Source organism: Strix aluco, chromosome 15, assembly GCF_031877795.1.
Source record: "Strix aluco isolate bStrAlu1 chromosome 15, bStrAlu1.hap1, whole genome shotgun sequence".
Classification (NCBI taxonomy): domain Eukaryota; kingdom Metazoa; phylum Chordata; class Aves; order Strigiformes; family Strigidae; genus Strix; species Strix aluco.
Genome location: NC_133945.1, coordinates 6,301,048 through 6,321,139, shown reverse-complemented (window position 1 = coordinate 6,321,139; position 20,092 = coordinate 6,301,048). Strand labels below are relative to the sequence as shown.

Genomic DNA, 20,092 nt, shown 5'->3' with positions numbered 1-20,092 from the left:
CGTTGCCCTTCTCTGGACACGCTCGAGTCATTCAATGGCCTTTTTGGAGTGAGGGGCCCAAAACTGAACCCAGTCATCGAGGGGCGGCCTCACCAGTGCCGAGTCCAGGGGTAAGATCCCTTCCCTGTCCCTGCTGGCCACGCTAGTGCTGATACAAGCCAGGATGCCATTGGCCTTCTTAGCCACCTGGGCACACTGCTGGCTAGCGATCAACCCCCCCAGGTCCCTCTCTGACTGGCAATTCATCTGTTCCACTCCTCGACACCACAACTTGAACTTTATCAGCAGATAGAACAGCACTATTTTTAACCTGCTAGCAGAGGCAGGGCGCGGGCCCAGCTCGAGTTAACCGAGCTTGTTTTCACAATCACCAAAGCCAAAGCAATGCAGAAAGAGCACACATAACCAAACGCCCCGAGAGCCGGGCAGAGGCACTGCCTGCCGACCACACGCCACCCCCGAGGAGAAGCCTGCAGCGAGGGCACTCGGCTGGCTCTGCCCAAGCTGGAGAGGCTCAGCACAAGGGTTTCAGTGTGGGTTGTACACCAGAAAAAATCATAATAAAAGAAGAAAGAGCGCAACACACTGACTGGAGCTGAGACAGGACGACGTGTGTGTCACCCCGTGCCAAGAGAGGATAAAGCTCCGAGGTACCCGACTGGATCACAGCTTCCCCCAGTTAAACATCTCAATGGTGAGAGTGGTGCCCACTGCGAAATCTCCCCAGCAAGTCCGTAATTCATGCGGGTTTGTGCCTGAGTGGCCGGCAGCACCCAGCCCTGGCTGGGACCTCCTACCTCCAGCAGCAGAGCCCTCGAGTTTTCCATCCCAATCCCAGGGACTGGTCCAGGAAAGCCTCGGGATCAGAGGGGCCGGTACAGAGAGCAGCAGTATGGGGCGTTAATGCCACTTTGTGCTCCATTTTTCAGGGTGGAGGGAATGAACAGAGCCCATCGCGGAGCTCCGACGCCCCTGCGGGCACCGGGCAGCTGTCTGTCTGCTTTTGATTGAATAGGCCCGTCGGATGGATGGACGGACGGATGGACAGACAGCAAGGTAGCCCAGAAAGCCCTGGTTGTTCCCCTTTCAGTGAGAAGTGAGCACAGGGATGGGCTGTCCTGGGATGTGGGGGTCTCTCTGCACCCTGCCGAAGGATGCCCTGCCCGCTCAGAGCGCTTGTCCTGGGGGTGTCTCCCCACGCACCCCCCACCAGCATGGGCTTTCTGCTGACAGAGGGAGGACAGGGTCCCATGCGAGCCCCCGGGCTGCTGCCAGGCACGGGGCACTCGCTGTCCCCCCCCACTAGGGACACAACCCAGCAGGCACAGGAATAACACCGCGCTGGATCCCACCGCGCCGGCCAGTACCTGGCGAGGATGCCGTGCAGGGAGGACACACCAGTGGGCAGGATGAATTCTGCGTTAGGATGAAATTTAATATTGGGGGGGGAAAAAAAAAAAAAAGTTCTGAAAAGTCACTTTCCAGTAAATTGATTTTTCTCTGCACATCAGTAGCTTTAAAGTAAAAAACACAAAAACAAAACAAAAACTTCTTTAGGCATTTCAGAACAGTTTTTCCTAGTTATTGTGAAAATTTAGATCAGAAAACGTGTTGGGTAAAATATTCAATTCCCCACAGCCTGGAGAGCCTCATCAAAAATCCATTTGAAGTATTACTCTCAAATCCCTCATGGCAATGGGATATTTTAAGGTCAGTTAAACTTATTATTCACTCAAGATTTTCTTTCAGGTCCCTGCATATTTCAAACAGATTTTTCTCCATCTCTAGCCCGACTGTGTTACAAAAAGCCCTTTCCCCCTTTTTCTTTTTTCTGAAAAGAAAAAAAAAGTTGTCAAAAGAAAAGATATTAATCAGAAACAGCTTCTGAAGTCTTAAAACCTGCTACAGTTTGTACTTGTTACCAAAAAACATTGACACTACCTCCAGATCCCTAAATCCCTTGACTTTTAAAAACACTGAATGGAGCTGTGCCGGAAAAGAAGAATAAACTCGAATTTGTTTTTCTTATTTGCAATTCATTTTCCTTGAAACAGGGTATATACACAGATATTTTTGTTCTCCCTTCCATTCTGCAAGGAAAGCAAGCAACTTCTAAAACTGCAACCTGCATTATTTTGGATTATTTAGGATTTTCAACTTAATGTAACTCCAATTTCTGCTCCTACCATGCCTTTCCCCTCAAAGGACACCAGGTACTTTTGGTTGGTTGGGTTTTTTTAAATAAAGATCATCCAAAGAATACAATTTTTTAATTTCTGAAGTGCCCCCACCTTGGGGAGGGGCACAACAGCTCTTCTAAAACCCAAGAGGGGTCAACTCGCAAATCAGTGAAACCCGCACAGGAGTCAGCAGGATCTGTCCCTGAAGAAGCCACACAACAAGCCTGAAAGCAATCTGTCTGGTGCAAAACAACAAGTATTTTAGAGAAAATATAACAATATCTATTTTTACAACCATCCACAGAGAAACTTGACAGCCGATGAGGAGGTTCTGAAGTAGCAAGAAGATCAGCCTTTCCCCTAAAGCACAAATGTCTGTTTCCTGCTCAAAACCTCCCCAGTTCTGAAACACCAACACTGACCAAATCCAAGATTTCACTCAGAAGACTGTCGCTTTCTTTGCATTTGAAAAAAATGTAAACTCCTGCTTTGAAGAAAATTAAGCTTTTGACCACAACAAACAAAAGCTTGAATTCCCTGTCAACCTGCAAAGGGCTTGTATTTGTGACTTCCCAAAGAGAGAAGCTTTTCTGGAGAGATGAATCACCAACACAAAGCAGCTCCTCTGATGACCAGGGACCCCCAGAAAGATGTGATTTTGGGTCATTTGCAAAGCCAGCCACACACCAGCACAACCCCCATCTCCCATGTCTGGGAAACTGGCTGGTGGTCCCCAATGCTGCAAACCTCTCCTCTCCTGTCCTGGCCAGCAATATTGCATGGTCATCATTTTCCATCTTATTCTGGCACTTCCAGATCTTCTTGGAAACTCGGGGAGAAAATCAGCTGCTAACCTCATGAGTTGAACACTGGGATGGACCAGAGAGGATGCGGGTTCCTGCCTGCTTCAGGCTGGCCCCTGTCCTTACACCACCACCCTGATCATGCACCACCCCATCCACATCCAGCATTAATTCGTCCCACTGCGCTCACCACCTCCTAGCATCCCTGTAACAAACACGAGATGTTTGGCCATAGAGATGTAGTATGAGGAAGATCAGGATACCTGAAGGAAGCATGGGCTGGGAGGGTCCTCCTGGCTTCTCCAAGTCCTCCCCAGTTTCCAGGGAGGACAAGGTAATCACCAGAAAACTATCCTGAGGACCCATCCCTAGGAGCATTTCAGGCACCTTTATCTTCATAGAATCATTGAATGGTTTGGGTTGGACGGGACCTTAAAGATCATCCAGTTCCAACCCCCCCGCCATGGGCAGGGACACCTTCCACTAGACCAGGTTGCTCAAAGCCATCTTCATCCCCAAAGCCCTTCAAACGCATCCTCCCTCCTCCCTTGCCCCACATAATGCGTGGTTCAGCCACTGCCAGGAGGAGGATGGCACATCGTAGGACCCGGTTTCCAAATTCTCTCCCAGGAAGGATGACCGCCACAACACAAACGGTTTGAACTCAGCTTCTCTGCTGAGTTTAACAGTTTGGTAGGAGCCAGAGGAGAGATGGTGAAAACCAGACCTCGCTTTGCCCGAGTTCAGAGGCTGGAACAGCGTGTGCTCATCCCATGGATCTACTCATGCTCTGCTCCAGGGAGCGGACAGTGATTTTTCTAGCATTCGGCACAGATACTCCTGTTTTGAAACTGGCCCAGCCAGGTCAGTGTGAATTAGACCAAGAGAGCAGCTTTCCCCAGGACCCACCCTGGTTACTCCTGAGCTGTTCAGACCCTATAACATATATGGTGCTGGGACAGCCATAAAGGCACCTCCAAAGTCCCACCTCCCTGGGACCCAGGGGTCATCCTTACAAACCATTGGCTGCTCCTGGAAAGCAGCTCAACACTAATACCCCAGATATTAATTTCACAAATTTCTGAAGGTCACAAACAATATTAAGAGCTCTACCCAAAGCCAAGAGTAACGCAGCCAACACAGGAGGCAAACTGAGCAGAGAGGAAAAGATTGCAAGTGCCCATAATCTTGCTCCAGAGAGCAACGAGTTCAGAAATTATTAAACAGTTCTTAGTATTTCCAGCCATCTGGCCTGCATTTCTCCATTTATTCAATCAGACATATGTTGCTTTTATCCCCACCACTGCCAGCTCTCCCCTGTTCTCTGAAAACATGTGCATCCTCCACTCTGCTCATTTTCAGCTCAGTGCAAAGCAGAAGCTGTGAGTTCAGCACAGTGCACACTTCTAGCAAGCGAACACACCCGTCAGAGCCGCTTCCACCAACAGGTTCCTCCCACTTGCACCTAAAAATCAGTGTTTGCCTAAAAAAACAAGGCAGCTCTGGCAGACTGAGATGTAATTTCAAGTTGGGAACCCCACTGCTGCAAAGCAGCATCACTCCATGGAAGCCAACGGCATCCTATCGATTCATGCCATCCAGGGTCTGGAAGAGGAGAGATCTCCTCCAGCTGTGAAGGTGTGGAGGACCAGAGTCCACATAAAGAGTGTTTTCTCTCAGATCCCACACTGCTCTTCAACCCTACTACACGCAGGCTCTGTTGTACACTAACACCTGCAATAACACATCCAGGCCATCCCTGCTGAGATAGCACCACAAACCTTCTTGATCAGCCCCCTCTTTGACCATTGCGTTTCCAGCTATGATTTCTTCCCTCTAACGAGCAGAACACCCGTCCAGGGGGACCAGAAGCCAGAACTGCAAATAATGGATAGAAAAGGAAGAAAGGGGAATGCTGCACTGCTCCAGCAATGCAGGCTCCCAACACCCAAGCCAACAGCATCGCCCAGGACCTCTACACTCTTCAGAGGACAAGAGAACAAGAAGATCCAGTGGTATGTCCAAGGTCGTCAATGCTGTCACACTAGTGCTGGACATGGGAAGAGACCTACGAGCCACAGAGGCTGTTTCGGAGCTGCAATCATCACTAGCAAGAAGACAGAGCTGCTGGTTGGGATCAGGCTTAGCTTCCACCAAGCATGAAAACTCCAGCCCTGGCTCTTTTGCCACCTGGAGATGACCGCTGTCCCACAACACGACTCTCATCCCCCAGCAGCCCGCAGCAAAGCTCGTCTTCATCACCACATCAGCTCTGGTTGCACATTTCTCTTCCACGAGGCTCCTCCGAAGACCGCCCTTCAAGCAGGAACAGCCTCTTCCAGTCCGCAACAGGGCAAGGAGTGAATTACGTTTAATTACACACTGTCCAGGGTCTTAACGATCAGGCCAAGTGTTACCAGATGTGCAGGGATCTGTCAAAGCGATCCGCAGGCTTGAATGCCTGTTTGGATATTTAATATGTTGGTATCTGGGGTGTGAGGGTCAGAGACGGGGTTTTCGATGCAGATGTTACAAATCTTTTCTACTCTTACCATCACCTTTTAATAACACCATAAATCATCAGGCACTTCTCAGGTGACCACATAATTGCCCATATTTGTATCTGAGCAAGCTTATCTGGACTCTTACTCTTTGCTGCCCTACAAAACCGCCAGCAAAGGAGACCTGCTGCGAGCAAACTCCAGGGTTTTGCGTGCCCCATCTCTCCTTCAACAAGTCATCTCTTGGCATATGTGCTTCAGATGCATTGTGGCAGCGCAAGAAAAAGACAAGTAACTGATACAGGAAGATTAAAAAAAGGTTGGATCGGTCTGTTCCTAATGCAAGCCTTGCTGCTCACAGTCCTTTGATTGCAGCAGAAATAAAAGATGGAAATTCACTGGAGGCAAAGGAATTAATTAAAAGGAGAATAAAGGAACATCAGTCTGTTGGAGTCCTGGCATCAATTCTGAGAGTAGTTTTGAAGTGGCAACAGTTTTACTTGTTCTTTAAAGTTGCTGTTCTACGTCCTGCACGGTGACTCAGGGCACTAACATGCAGCACGTGCGGTGCCTTACGCTAACAGCCATCCAGGGACGAGGCGACCCGGCCGGCACAGGACTGACCTACCTGCCTGTGGTGGGGACAGCCCACCACTCCCCCAGCATTCCTCCACCGCCTTCTGCTTCTAGGGTCTTCCTCCAGAAAGTCCTGCAGAAATCAGGTCTCTTCAGGACTTTACACCAGGATCCTACACTGAACTGCTCCTAAGTGCCTTCTTCCGATCCACCGAGATCTTCAAACCATGGTGGAGCCACCATCCTTCACCGGGCTGCCAGCACTCATCTGGGGCTTGTAAACTGTCTCTGATGGTTTCATAACTCTGCAAGAAGTAACTGCTGAGGTTTTTCTGTAGGTGAGAAGAACACTAACCACCTTCAGCCGAATCACGGCTCAAATTTGGATGGCCTTCAAATACAGCTATGCGTATACATAGGGACTATGGTTCTCCAAAGCTTTCTTCTGGTTCCTGAGCCTTCAAGTTTTCTTGCCTTCAGGAGACACTTGCTTCAAGCAAGAACTGAAACTCTCACTGTCCCATGACTCCAGGAGCTACAGCTCAAAAAAACCACCAAGTCTCTTGAGATTCACAACAAAATCTGAAGAGGTTGTGCTTTAAAAATTTATGTTCCTCTGCCATGCGAAGAGCACGATGTGTCACTGAGAGCACTGCAGCTGAGCTTGGGAGGGTTTCACAGCCAGATGTCTTTCCAAAGGGTACTGGTTACCCTTCCTCTTCACCCATGAACTGGGCTCCAACTTCACCCAAACAGAAGCACAGGGTTTGGAGACTACTTTCAGGTCAGAGCTGGGTACAGCGCACACAACCAATTGTGTAATTCATCAGCCCCTGATGTCACGCAACCAGAAACCCACCAAGAACAAGGCATATGTCAACACTTCCAGGCAACTCGCTGAGCTGTGATCCAAACACTGACATGAGGGTCCCACAGCTGGACAGAGCTGGAGTTAGGTGGTCACCAAACCTTGGCAGGATTTAAGGCTGAATTTGCCTTTATTTTAAAGAATGTTTGCCTAGAAAAAAAACGTTCAGAAGAGGTCTTGCACCATCAGAGTAATTAATGCTAAAAAGGAATTGCTCATTCAAAGTTCCTGTTCAGTAATTCAAGTTTTAAGAACCTTTTACATGACAGAGACCTTATTGTGATCCCTGCTAAGTCCCATGAATACAGCAAGCCCTCACACACTTCCCGATACACCTCAAAGCAGAGAAATATTAAATTTTAATATACATAACAAGATCAGAACGGAACAAGGCTATCCCTCGTTATCTGCCTTGTAACAAGATCAGGATCAAACCGAGTGCACTCTCGGAGTGGACCAGGTGGCTGGGTCACACCAGCACCATGCGTCCCTCCCATCTGCGCAGCAGGTAATTAGCCGGCACGCCACGCTCGCAGCCCACACGTGGGCTAATTACGGCGACCCCCTGGGACTCGCATGAGCTGTACTGGGATCAGCATCCCCATCTCCTCCCCAAGGCCAATGGGCTCTGACCCCCCTGCCACCATGCCCCGAGATCCGGGGCAGGTTTGGGTGATCATGGCAGTGGTTTGTCTCTGGTGGTCTTCTCAAACAGCCCAGGCATGCTGCAGAGACCTGCAGTAGAGCTGGGGGAACCCTTCATCGCTGACTGGAAAAAGAGTGAGGGATGTGGTGCAGGCACCCGGAGAGCCCTGATCACGGAGCCAAGGGACACGAGTGACCCGGAGCTGTCTGCCAAGCACTGACACCAGGATAGCACCCTCCAACAAAACCATAACCCACTGCCCTCCCATCTAACCCACCTCGTCTAAGATGAGATCTGCGCTTCAAACCCAGCTGGATGCAGAGCACTGCCACCTTTAGCAAACCTCCCTCTCCACACACACTCAAAATAAATAATAAAGCCACAGGACCCAGCCAGATGCAGCCTGGACCCCAGGAAAACCTGGTGGGTGAGGGCAGGACGGTGCCCAGCCACGGCAGGTTTGGTCCCACTCCTGCACATGGCCCCTTCCCCGGACCTGGGCGCGGGGATGCTCCCACCATCACCGTCAGACCCTCGTCTCTGCCTTGTGCGCTGATCCAGCAGGATCAGGCCCTTGGGGGATGCCTTTCTCCCCTCTCTTTCCGGCAGCAGCCCGGCCCCCGCCCGATGGCTCCTTTGTGAAGGAGAGGCACCAGTAACAGCTCCGCACCGCCCGGGTGGCAGCAGAGCGGATGCAGGTTGTCACGCTTGGGGCTCTGACACCGCAGGGGAACGTTCAACTCCCTCCCTCCCCCCAAAATGGGCTTTTCATGGAGACAAACGATCCCTTCCCTCAACAAAACCTAAATTCTCAGCCGAAAGTACTTGGCAGCAACCCCTTGAAATTTTTCTCATGGCTTGTGTGGCGTAGGAACATGACTTTCTGAAATATAAAAGCAGCTGGAGGAAGCGGCCGATGCTCTTGTTGAAGAATAATCCCCCTCCCGCCCCGGCTACGTGCCCCGCTGAGCTGTCACTCGCAGGGATGGAGCCGGCAGGTCCCAGCAAGCCAGGTCCAAGGGGCTGGGAAAAGCTCTGCCCGGCCATCAACAACCCACCCAGACCTGGAGAGCCACCGCCACGTGGGGGCTGCGTCAGCCGGGGACCGGAGGGGCAGCCAGCGGCCCCCTCCCACTCCGCAGCATCTATTGACAAGTGGCAGTGATGAGGGTTCGCGCTGACGAGCACCTGATCAATGGCACTTATCGAGCCCCCTCCGTGCTCCCAGTAATTGGAGGATTTCTTTTGCTTCCACTCTTATTGACATTTCCTCCCTGGCAGGGTGTCCGTGGGGGTGCATTGTCACTCGGAATTAGAGGGGAGCTTAGTGGCACAGGCAGGATCAGGAACAACGGCACAGCACGTGGTGGGAGGTATCCTGCAGGTAGAGCCAGGGGAAACCTTTGGGGCACGATCAGCACCCACAGTCAGCCTCAAGAAAGGAAAATAATCTGATGTAGGACTGCAGAGGCATTTCAGAACCCTGACTGCCTGTGGCTACAGCAGGGAGGCAGAATTCTGCTCCCGCATCCCCTCCTCACTGCGCCATGGTTTGTCTTGGGGGCTTGATTTCCCCCGCAGCAAGAAGAGAGTCTGCTTGCACTCACAGAGGAGCCATCCTGCCCTCGGCTGGGTGCTGGGGTGGGGAGCAGAGGGGGGGCAGCCTTACCCACAGCCCAGGCCCCCCCCAGGACCGGGGTTTGGGATGCTGCGGGCTCCGGAGCAGCTGGGAAGTTGGGCAGTACAGGAGGGCTCTGCCAGCCCCCGCCGAGCAGCACCACGCAGCGCCGGGCAGGAGGCAGAAGCGTGATGTGTCCTCCGGGGACAGGATCTGTCACTTTTCTTGTCCCTTTCCATCAATCACCAGCAGGTCCTTTATTTTTTTTTTTTTTGCACAGCACAGTGCTCACCGAAAGCAGCTGCTAATTCACCGGCTGAACTAGCCCAAAGGGTGCAGGTGAGGAGGTGGCCAAATCTTCATTCCAACTACAGAAACACCTCCCGTGCACCCACGCGTGCCCACAGACACGGCCACGCACACACACACACGCTAAGTAATAAATCAATAGCAAAGTGGTCAGCCTTTCCCTCAGCAAGGACACTTAACAAGGTCACATTCTTATTCTCTCCAGACTAATGAGTGGAGATTACTAATAAGACCTCAGTGACAAGTGACTATATTAATGTAATTCTCTCCTGCTTGTAATCAATTTTGTGTGTTAAAATGCACAACAACCTCAGCCACCTGGGATGCTCATGCCACCCCAGCGCCGCGGAGCTGCTGGCTGGGCTGGACTAGAGGAGTTTTATTCTCCTCATGTCCTCGCCAGGCCGTGCGGTTTCCTCAGCAGAGCAAGCTCGGTCGTACAAAATCACTCCTAGGAAGAGCCCAGCAGCACATCCCGCTCCCACAGTGCTGCCATTCCCCTCAGCCGCCTAAAACATTTCTCTGCTGGTGCTTTAATAGCCCAAACAGCGGAATTTTTCTGCAACTGCTTATGAGAAGCTAATTTCAGCCATTTCACTCCATATTTCAGTCATGAATGGTGCTGGTCCCAGCACTCTACGTGCCCCAGGCCAGGGCGGTTCGTGCCACCAGCAGCCCCAAACTGAGCAGCACATGCTGGAATGGGGATGCTCTTCTTGGTGTGTGGCTCTAGAGCACCTCGGCCACGCAAAGCCTGGAGTTCTGCAGGCAGAGCCAGCCCTGCTGCCTGCAAATACCGGCAGTGCACGGAGTCGGGTATTTACAACCCCCAGCATCGGGATCACTCGCAGGTTCAAATTCAGTTAGCTGGGCATGCTGCCTCTGTGCCCTGGTTAGCGCCCCAGTGGCCTGACGGACTGCAATATTCCCCATTTGCATTTCAAACGACTCTTCAGATCAAGAGTGACTCACTTAAGAGATGCATGAATAATTTTGAAGACGTTTAGACTTCTGTGATCTGCGAGCTGGCTCTGCGCAGAGGGAGGAGGAGGAGGCGAAATCAAATGAGTCGCTGTGAATTTTCCACCCAGGACCATCACCCCAAAAAGTGAGCACGTAAATCCTGAGCAGCCATGAGCACACCGTGCCCTGAGCACCTCAGACCCTGCCGAGGGGAAACCCCCCGATCGCACAGCCCAGACGAGACTCCCCCAGCCCAGGACACACGATGAACACAGCAATGCCAGACACAGTGCCCAGGCGTTTAGGCAGAGCCCCAGTAATTAACGGAGTGGTGCAGGATTAGACCGGCGCTTCTCTGGACTCTCAGCACATCCACAGAAAGCTGCAATGTATTTCCTGTGTGCAACCACTGCGTGTCTGTCATTTCTTTATTACAGAGCAGAGCTGGCCCACCCCACTCAGGGGGACTGATTCAGACAAGCCCAGGGTAAGACAGTCTGCTAGAGAGATCCGAGTCAGATCTTGCAAACCCTGACTCGTGAGAGCAACACACGGCATCCCCCGGAGCCCCGAAAGCTGCTGGGGAGCGAGGACTTGTGCTTCACAGCACCTACTCCCACATCGACCCTGCACATGAATCCTCTTGCAAGGAAAGACTCTAAACCACCACCCCAGCCAGTCCTGGCCAGTCTGCCTCCACCCTGCACCTCCCCATCACCAAGTGCTTTTCAAAGACCCGCAGAAAACCATCCAGAACATCCCTCTGCTCCTCACTTTAATACATTTCTAAACAAACGCATCAGAAAAATGTGGTGGGAGGCACAGAGAGAGATCCAGGAGCTCCGCTGGCTCCTCTGCCGTCCACCCCCGGATAGATGAGCTGGTGATTTTTTAGCCAGCTGGAGGAGGGCATGGCTGGCAGAGATGCCTGGCACAGCTCTGTGCCACAGGCAGGGCTAGCTGGCTCACTGGAGGGGCCACCTGGGCATGCTGCACCTCCTCAGGGCTGGGGGACCCCGAGCATCTCAGTCTCCCCCCGCCCCCCCCCAGCACACGGTTTGGGCTGAAATGTAGCATGAGAGCAAGTGCAGGAATTCAACCGAGATGGTCCACGGAGAGGGCAGCAGTGGGGGGCACCTCGTGGGACCCGGCTGGGGTGGGGAGGAGACCACCCCGCGGGGCTCCGGGCAATGCCAGCCTGCCCGAGCCCCTTTGGCCACACCAAAAGCTGGGAAAGGAGCTGCCAGGCTCAGGTCTCACCCAGCTCCTGGAGCCCCATCAGCTCCCGCTCCAGGGCACAGCGCGGTCCTGCAGGACTCAGGAGCATCCTCTGACGCCGGCGGCCTCCCTAAGCAGGAGGATTTCCAAAGCCCTTTGAAAAGCCATTTAGAGCTAAGTCCTGGTATTAAACCTGGCCTTTCATTAGTCAGGTTTTCAATCTCTGCCCGAGCCTGTTTCAGCAAAAAGTTTTTTAAAAGGTCAGGAAGAAGCTTTTAAGCATATTTGCCAATTAACTATTGTAACCCCCTCCTTGACTCGACGTGAGCTGCCCACTTCCGTCTCAGGGGATGGTAATTACTGTTTTATAAATAAGCTTTGAACTCTCTTAAGTAATAGTCTCTCCTTGCATAAAAGCACCCTCTAAATCCACTGGCCTTTTCCACCTTCTGTCACTGTCTGCATCTAAAAATAATCTAAGAAAAAAACCCACTATAATACTTTTAAGAAGAAACTCAGAAACTCTCTCTTACTCTGTGATGACTACCTCTCCAGCCCCTCAATAATTCAACTAACAGAAACCTTGCAGCTTTCACTGCTCTTTGTGAAATTTTCATGATATTTGACATCTTTTCGGAAGTTCTCTGGAATTATACGGAGGTGATAAAAAACCTGTCCATGTTTATATGTTTAAATTTCTAGCCCCTGAGGTTACAAAAGAGTAAGCAGGGGAGCACAAGAAAAAGGGCATGAATGAAGAAGTATTTTCCAAAGGTATTGATTCACATAATATTGATTTTTGTTTTTTAAAGCAGCCCCATGATTTCTAGGTGCCCAGCTTTACATATTTATTTAAGCAGTCTGGGATAGCAACACTGGCAGACTTGAAATCCTTTAGAAACTCAGGTTACTTCTGCACACCCCACTGCACAGCCCGTATATAAACCCACCATTTATTTAAAAGAGACAGCGACACAGAAAGCATTCCTCAGTCGGGAAGACCACGACTCGTTCCACTCTGCAAGTCACAGCTTTTATCCGAAAAATCGCAGCCAACACTAACATGCAGCTTTAATCACTTTAGCCTGACACTATCTACGTAACAACACATGGAATAACCCAACTTAATTTTGCCTTGCAGCTGAGCCAGGCTAAAATTCAGACTCACAAACCTGCTTGTATCAGCAAGAAGCCCTTCATCAGCTTCGGCGGGCTTTGGATCAGGAACAAAACTCGGGAGCTGCCACATCAAAGCAAGGGAATAGCATCAGCGTAAAAGTGGGGGGCAGGAGGGCCAAGTTGTGCTCCTCACCCCATCGCTGACTCAGTGCCAGTAAGAAAGACCCCCCAAAACAAGGCAGCCACAGCCCCTCTTGCCTGCCCTCGATAATATCTGCCTAGGATCCCTTTAACCAGTTTCAAATGTTAATTCCTCATCATGGCAGTAAAAGCTATTTTTAATCCCACATGAAAACAGTTTGCAGAAGACCAAACTTCGCACGTATTACAGATTCCTTCCTAAGGCCGGGTGCTGCTGTGTGTCCGGGAGCAGTAAAACGGGGACACGACATCGCGGGGAGACCTGTCCAGCTGCTACGGATGCACAGAGCACTTAGGCCCTCTCCTAATTGTAGAGCTGGGACTAAAACATTGCCCAAACAGCCAGCGATACAAAAGGGACCGAGAGCCCCTCTACATGTGGACACATTTTTTCTGTCTAACAACAAATCCCAAGCGTTTTGCATTAAGTAAAAGCATCAAAATAGCTTCTTCATAGTTACAAAATTACAGCTTTTTCTCAGGTTTCCTGCACTTTTTCTTCGCATTTCAGGATTTATTTTCCAAACATGGGGGTGAGGATAGGGGAAGCTGATACAGAAAGTTCCTATTTTTGTAATGAAAGATAAAAGAAGAAAAAAAAGAAGAGATCATGAAGTAATAAACCCAAGAAGCACGTTGCAGGACTGAGTTTCTGCAAATGCACCAAGAAAAACAAGGGCCACTCTCAGCTGAAACGCGAGTCCATCAGGAGAACAGATTAGGTGGTGTCAATGAATAAAGATAATGTCCCGGAGCAGCTCGCAGTGCATCGCCATCTGACTCCTTGCCAGATTCTTTTGTCTGTTCCCACCTATGTATTTCTTAAATGTGCCTGTGAAAAGCTCTGCCTGGAAGGGGATACAAGTTCTGTGCCAAAATGCAGCCTGGTGACTCCAGAGTAGCTGAAACGTCGGATTTTATTCAACAGCTTGCGCTATAGAGTGTCTTGATCTGTCTGTACAATCACAACACACACAAAAACCCCTCAAGGCATCTACTTAGCTCTACTTTTCAACTGCCAATAACACTCACAGCAAAAGTCAAAAGAGCAGCGCTGGAGCCGCGTCCTTTCCCTGCTGCTCAAAGGCTTCAGGGTTGCAAGGTTCGGAGATAACAAAGTCTGGCTCAAGAAATCCTGGATGCCTTTCAAGAACATTATTAGCTCCCATGAATGGGTTTGAAGGAGGGGGGGAAAGAAAAAAAAAAAACCAAAACCAACCAAAAACCAACCCACATCGCATGTAGCAGCTCTTTGCTAACCATCCACCTCCCCCGGGCACACACAGATGCTCCCAAGCTTCAACACCCCCAGCACTGCCTAATGCATGCACGGAAGCACAGCGTAATGCATGACGAACCACACGAAAAGTTCCTTCCCCCCGCATGCAAACCTGCATGCGCTGTGTCTGATTACAAGGGGAAAATGGCAATAAAAAGCTAAATTCAGCCTCCCGGAGATTCAGAGCTCTGGGACGGCTCTGCAGTGTCGGGGGACGCTCGGCGACGATGCCTGCTCACCGTGTGCCACCACACAGCCTGGCCACTCACTAGGAAGCGTTGGCCAACTGTTACTAGCCAGCCCATACAACTTTTTACTACTTCTGCCCCAAACTGTAAGAAAATAAGGAATTCTTTATATTTCCTATGAAATCCAGTGTGCGCCATCACCCAGGGCGCAGTGTCACGGAGCACAACGGCTGCTCTCCCGCAGTGTGCTACACTCAGGGATGTGAAGGGTTGTTAGGAGCCTTGGCCCAGCCCCGTTTCTGTGCAACTCTTTCTTTGGCTAATGGAAAAAAGCAGGAAGAGGAGACGGAAAAGAGGGACTCAGATCATAGATCATACGAGGAGATATAAGACAGAACAAAAGTGTCACACTGAGCTGATGTCACTGCAAAGTTTTGGTGGAGACAAGGAAACTGTTCTTTGTATAAGCTACACCAGGCTGAATTCCTCAAAACTCCTTTTTATGCAAGCCAGCATCTGCAAAGAGCCTTCCCGGCACTGCCCTCGTGCTCCAACCTCGCCGTTATCCACCGGGTCTCCTGCCCTTTTCCCCACGGCACCAGACCTGCCACGGCCACGCCAAATTACGGCACAAGGCAGATGGAGCGGCCCGAACCCCCGAGCAACATCGGGCGGCTGCGTGGGAAATGAGCCCGGCTCTGGCAACCGAAAAGGGAACAATCCCCTGTGAAATCTCAGCTACGCCCCCAAAACGTCGCCAGCGGAGCAGAGCGGGGCAGAGCAGCATCCGCTTGCACAGGCATCGTAGGAAATGCGAACACCCCATACGCTGCTTGTGACCCCGACTCTGCTCCCCCTCGCACCGAGAAGTCCCTGGGCCGAAAGCTCTGCAGACACAGAGGGGGTTACACCGTTACACCCCGTAGCGACTCGGCCCACGAGTGCAGTTTTTCTCAATTCACACAAGCGAGGGCAGGATTTGGCCCTGTGCTGTCACACCAAGCATCTCTTCAAATTTTTGCAATTAAATTCTAAATATTACGGGCAAACATCTCAGATTCCATTCAGTTCTGAACGTTTGCCTTTGCCTGCGTTCCCGTAAAGCAGACAGACGGACAGACAGCAAGGTTCCCAGGTTCCCAAACAGGACACTCGCACTCTCCAAACTGCTGCGTGAGCAGAGCAGCAGACACACCAACATCACTTCTTCTTTTTACTGAGGTTTACTTTAAGCCCTGCTGAGTGCCAAAAAAATTAAAATAGTGTTTTGCTTTAGGATAAAATGTCACATCATGCTTGGATTATCCATTAGGTAATTTATGTTGCAGTCTAGAAAAGGTGTTTAATCTTCTTATAATTAGCTAAACCTATAGTAACTCATGGAATTTCATATGAGATGCTCACTGCTTTTGCAGAACATTTTCTTTTCGCTAGCAAAAAGAACTACTCTAAAAAAGGGACTTTCAGCTATTTCAAATTTAAATAAAATAAAACACTCCAGTAAGAACAAATGGTTTCAGACGGTAACTCAGGTTATAATGTAAACAACTCGGCACCCACAAGCAGATTCTCCTGCCACAGCAGTGAAATTGCTATGGGACTGAACTACCAAGAAAGAACAAAATAATTCTGTGGCGATATTTCCAAGGAATTTTTTTAAATTTTTTTTTCCACATTTACTTAAGACAAGCAACGACCTACAGGTGCCTTCGGGCCAAATATCTTGGCATGAGAAGCAGTTGGTGTAATTTTGGTTTCCTAGCAAGTTCAAATATTTTAAAAATGTTTACACCACTTCGAGATATTCATTGGAAAAACCTGAACCTCTGTCCAACTTTTATTTTCCTCCACTCCAACACACCCCAGCTTAAAACATTTAGCTCTGTCTGACTTTCCCAGGAAAAAAACCCTCAGTATAGCAAGGCCCTGTAAGAAGACAAAACAAGAGAGGCAAGAAGAAGAGGAAACTAAGAAAAATAGTTGTGCGTGTGATTGAAAACACACTTGCTCTATGCAGAGTTAAAGCAAAACATCTACTGATTTTTTTCTCACTAGAAAGGATGCAACTTCTTCCCAGCACAGCGTACGCTTCCCTGCGACGCATCTGGCCGCGCCGAAAACCTTCCCTGCTCTAGTTCTCCAAATTTACCATAACCATATGCAGAATCATCTTAAAACATCTCGCTGGTATCAGGCCAGGCTCCCTGCAAGCACTTACAGCACTAAAAACTCACTACACAGCAATCCAAAACTAAAATTTATTTATTCTTCTCTCTGTGGTCCATCCCACGAACATCTCGCCGGACTACGGCGAGCGATATGAAAGCGTTCAATCTTCCACGCTTTAATTACGTGCTCGCGGTCATTAAAGTCCCATTCTGCCGAGCGAGATCTATCTTGCGACCCTCACCCAAAAAGATTAGTGATCATCGTTATTGTTTCTAGAGCAGCGTAGATACAAATGGAACTGAAAAATGAGCTAATAAATCACGGCAATATTAATACAGCCATAAAAATAAGTGCGCTACTTACTGCGTTTGAAGGTGTGTTAAGTCAATAACTTTACAGTCCAGATGTGGTCTTACAGAGCTGAAACTCTGTGGGTAAAATTACCACTAAAATTACACTTTCCATTAAACACGCCGATTTTCACAGGTTATTATTTTGGCGAGGATTGCCAAATTGCAACCTTCCCCCAAACATTGAGAAACATTAAGAGCACGTAGGAAACACGGTATTCCCGCGGGGCGTGGGGAGACGAGGATGGAGAGGCAGGAAGGACAGGGAGAGCTACTCCTTTTATTATTTTCAGATGTTTCCCCGAGAACACCGCAGCGCTTTTATAAATCTACACATTTGGACTCTCTTCAAACTAACGGACCAGATTCTTTCCCTGGCTTCAAGGGACTGACTGAGCGCTCCGACTCCGTTTGGCCTGGCCACTCCGGAGTTGGCCAGGAGACGGGAGTTTAATAGACACCACATGCACAGTAGCTGCTCTTCCGACTGCTTTATCGCCCAAAGAGTTCAATTCCACTGAAACCCTCAAAACTAAACAGCTCCCTTGAATCAATACGGCTCTGCCCTTTGACACAGACCTGCCGAGGAATTCAAGCGATACTGTTTTACCCCGTTTTACCCTTCTCCTTCCCTCGCTGGTTCACTGGTTCAGCGCACAGCCAGGATCGAGCCCGGTCCTGCAAGCCGAGCTCCTCGCTGCCTTTATTTTTATAAGTCACTCGGATAAAATAATTCCTAAAGGAAGCCGGTGGGGAAACGGTGGGACGGCTGAGAATAAAGTGTTAAAGGTTCAAATCACAATGCCTGGATAAGTAAAAAAAAGCAAATTTCTGCCGCCAGCCGGTCTAGCCACCTGTCCCTGGCTGGGATGGGGGACGCGGGGACAGGGGGACACGGGGACAGGGGGACACGGGGACAGGGGGACACGGGGGACACGGGGGACACGGGGTCTCACACTCCTGACTTCAAGCAACAGCCCCCAAAAAACAGCCCCCAGCCCACTCCCCAGCCAAGGCGGAGAGTCAGAGCTGCCACCCCCCCCATCCCGGGGCCCGCAGCTCGGCTCCCCCCGCACCCCCGCCTGGGACTCGCATCCTTTCCCCCCCCCCTTCCCCAAACCATTCACACCCCCCCGCCATCTCAACCCCCTTCATCTCCAAGGACCCGCCGCGCTCGGACCAGCCTGTTGCAGCGCAACCCCCATCACGGCACGGGAGGCAATTAAAGGCGGCTCAGCGCTTAATTACCGCTCCCCCCCCCCCCCCGCCCGCCCCTCACGCCGTTACCTGTACCAGCGCAGCCCCTTCTCGTAGCACCTGTCGAAGAAGTGGGGTTCAGCACCCACCGCTCGCACCCCGGGGTGCGCCCGCAAAAACTCCAGCAGCGCCCGCGTCCCGCCCTTCTTCACGCCCACGATGATGGCCTGGGGGAACCGCCGGCTGCCGCCCCCCGCCGCCCCCGGCCCCGCCGCCGCCGGTCCCGGGGCCGCGCCGTCGGGGAGGGCGGCGGGGGGCGGCAGGAGCAGGGCGGGGGGCAGCGGTTCGCAGGGCCCCGGCAGGCAGTAGAAGAAGTAGGTGAAGAAGAGGATCATGGTGAGGAGCAACGAGGCGCGGCGGCCCCCGACGGGTCCCAGCAGCCGCCCGCTACATCCCATCGGGGGCCGCTCCCGGCCCCGCCGGGCAGCGCATCCCGCACCGCCGCTGAGCAACCCCCCCCCCACCCCCCCGCCCCCCCCCACTACACCCACCCGCGCCCCCCCTCCGCGCTCAGCTCCGCGCACACCCGGCCCGACCCCTCCCTCCGCACCGCCCCCCCCCCCGCCCACCCGCGGGGCGGGGGAGGGCGGGCGACACGCGCGTGGGGGGGGGGCCACGCCCCGAGGGGTGGGGGCGAGACACACGCGTGGGGCCCTGTCGGGAAGGGGGACACCCCCCACCCCCCCCAACGCCCACGGGCAGCTCCCCGTGGGGGCCAACTCGCCCGCCCCCCCCCCCCCCCCCCCCGCCGATTTTCCCATCCGATTTATCTTATTTTTTCCCCCTTTTTTCTTTTTTTTTTTTTAATAATTTCTGGGACTGCAGCGGGTGTTTTCAGCCGTTCGCGCCGCGCAGGGGACGCTGCGGCTCTCCAAGTGGCGAACCATCGCCACCACGGTGGTAGCCCAGTAACCCAGTGTCACGCAATTAGCAAGCGGCACCCGGAGAGGCAGTGCTAATTAGGCTGCACGGGCTGCAGGGAGGGGGAGGGCAACGCAACCCCCCTGGGCGTGTATTTATTGTTTTGAGGGGAAGGACAGTCCTGGAGTTTCCCCCATTCCCCTGCACCTTACAAAATAAGCCCAAAAGCGGGAGTTTTGGTGGTGGGATTTGAAGCGCATGTGTGTAGTGGACGGTGGGGTGGGAGGAGGGGTCCTGGTGCTGTTGGGGAACCCCCATCCCCTGGGGCCTAAAGCCAAGTGCCTCTCGGGTGCTAAATAAATCCCGTCTGGAGCCGCAGCAGCGGTGACACATGGGAGCCCGGGTACCACTGGCCAGGCCTGGGCCTCGCTGGCAGCGGTGGCACCATCCCGGCTGGCTCCTGCCCTCCCGGCAGCATTTGCCATCACCAAACACAAAATAGCCGAGGTCTGGCCCCAGGGTGCCCGATCCCATGGGACTGTCGTGTCTGGAACCCGCTGCGGCGTCACCGAAACGCTCCCGGGGTCCGCCCTGCCCCACGCCTCGAAACACTGAGGCTGATTTCTAGTCTGGCGCTAAAGCCTTTGTATCTGAAATCATCAGTGTCTTAATTAACCTATTAATATAATTAGCTCTTTTTATAATTAGATCCCCCGAGCCTTCCAAGAGCTGGAGCATGGTGGGGAGAGGGACATCTGTGGCCCGAGACCGGAGGGTGCAGAGCTGCTCGCACACAGCTGCAACGGGAGGCAGCGACGCTCCTGCGTGCGGCCACAGCGGCACCGCTGCACGCGTGTACAACGGCAGGGGTGCAGGGGGACAGGGGTGTGGGGTGAAATGGCTGAGGGGTGACATGGGTGCAGGGTGACATGGGTGCAGGGTGACAGGGCTGCAGGGTGGCCCAGATGTAGGGTTACACAGCTGCA

The 20,092-nt window shown here is 51.9% G+C and overlaps 1 protein-coding gene across 1 annotated transcript in view; it reads right to left on the bottom strand.

Annotated features, from left to right (window-relative positions):
- HS3ST6 (heparan sulfate-glucosamine 3-sulfotransferase 6) overlaps window positions 1-18,643 on the bottom strand; it is a 40,490-nt gene extending 21,847 nt beyond the window's left edge. The window contains exon 1 of the mRNA XM_074840859.1: window positions 18,276-18,643. Coding sequence (XP_074696960.1) covers window positions 18,276-18,643 — 368 coding nt within the window. The remainder of the gene's footprint in view (window positions 1-18,275) is intronic.
- Between the last annotated feature and the right edge of the window lie 1,449 nt (window positions 18,644-20,092).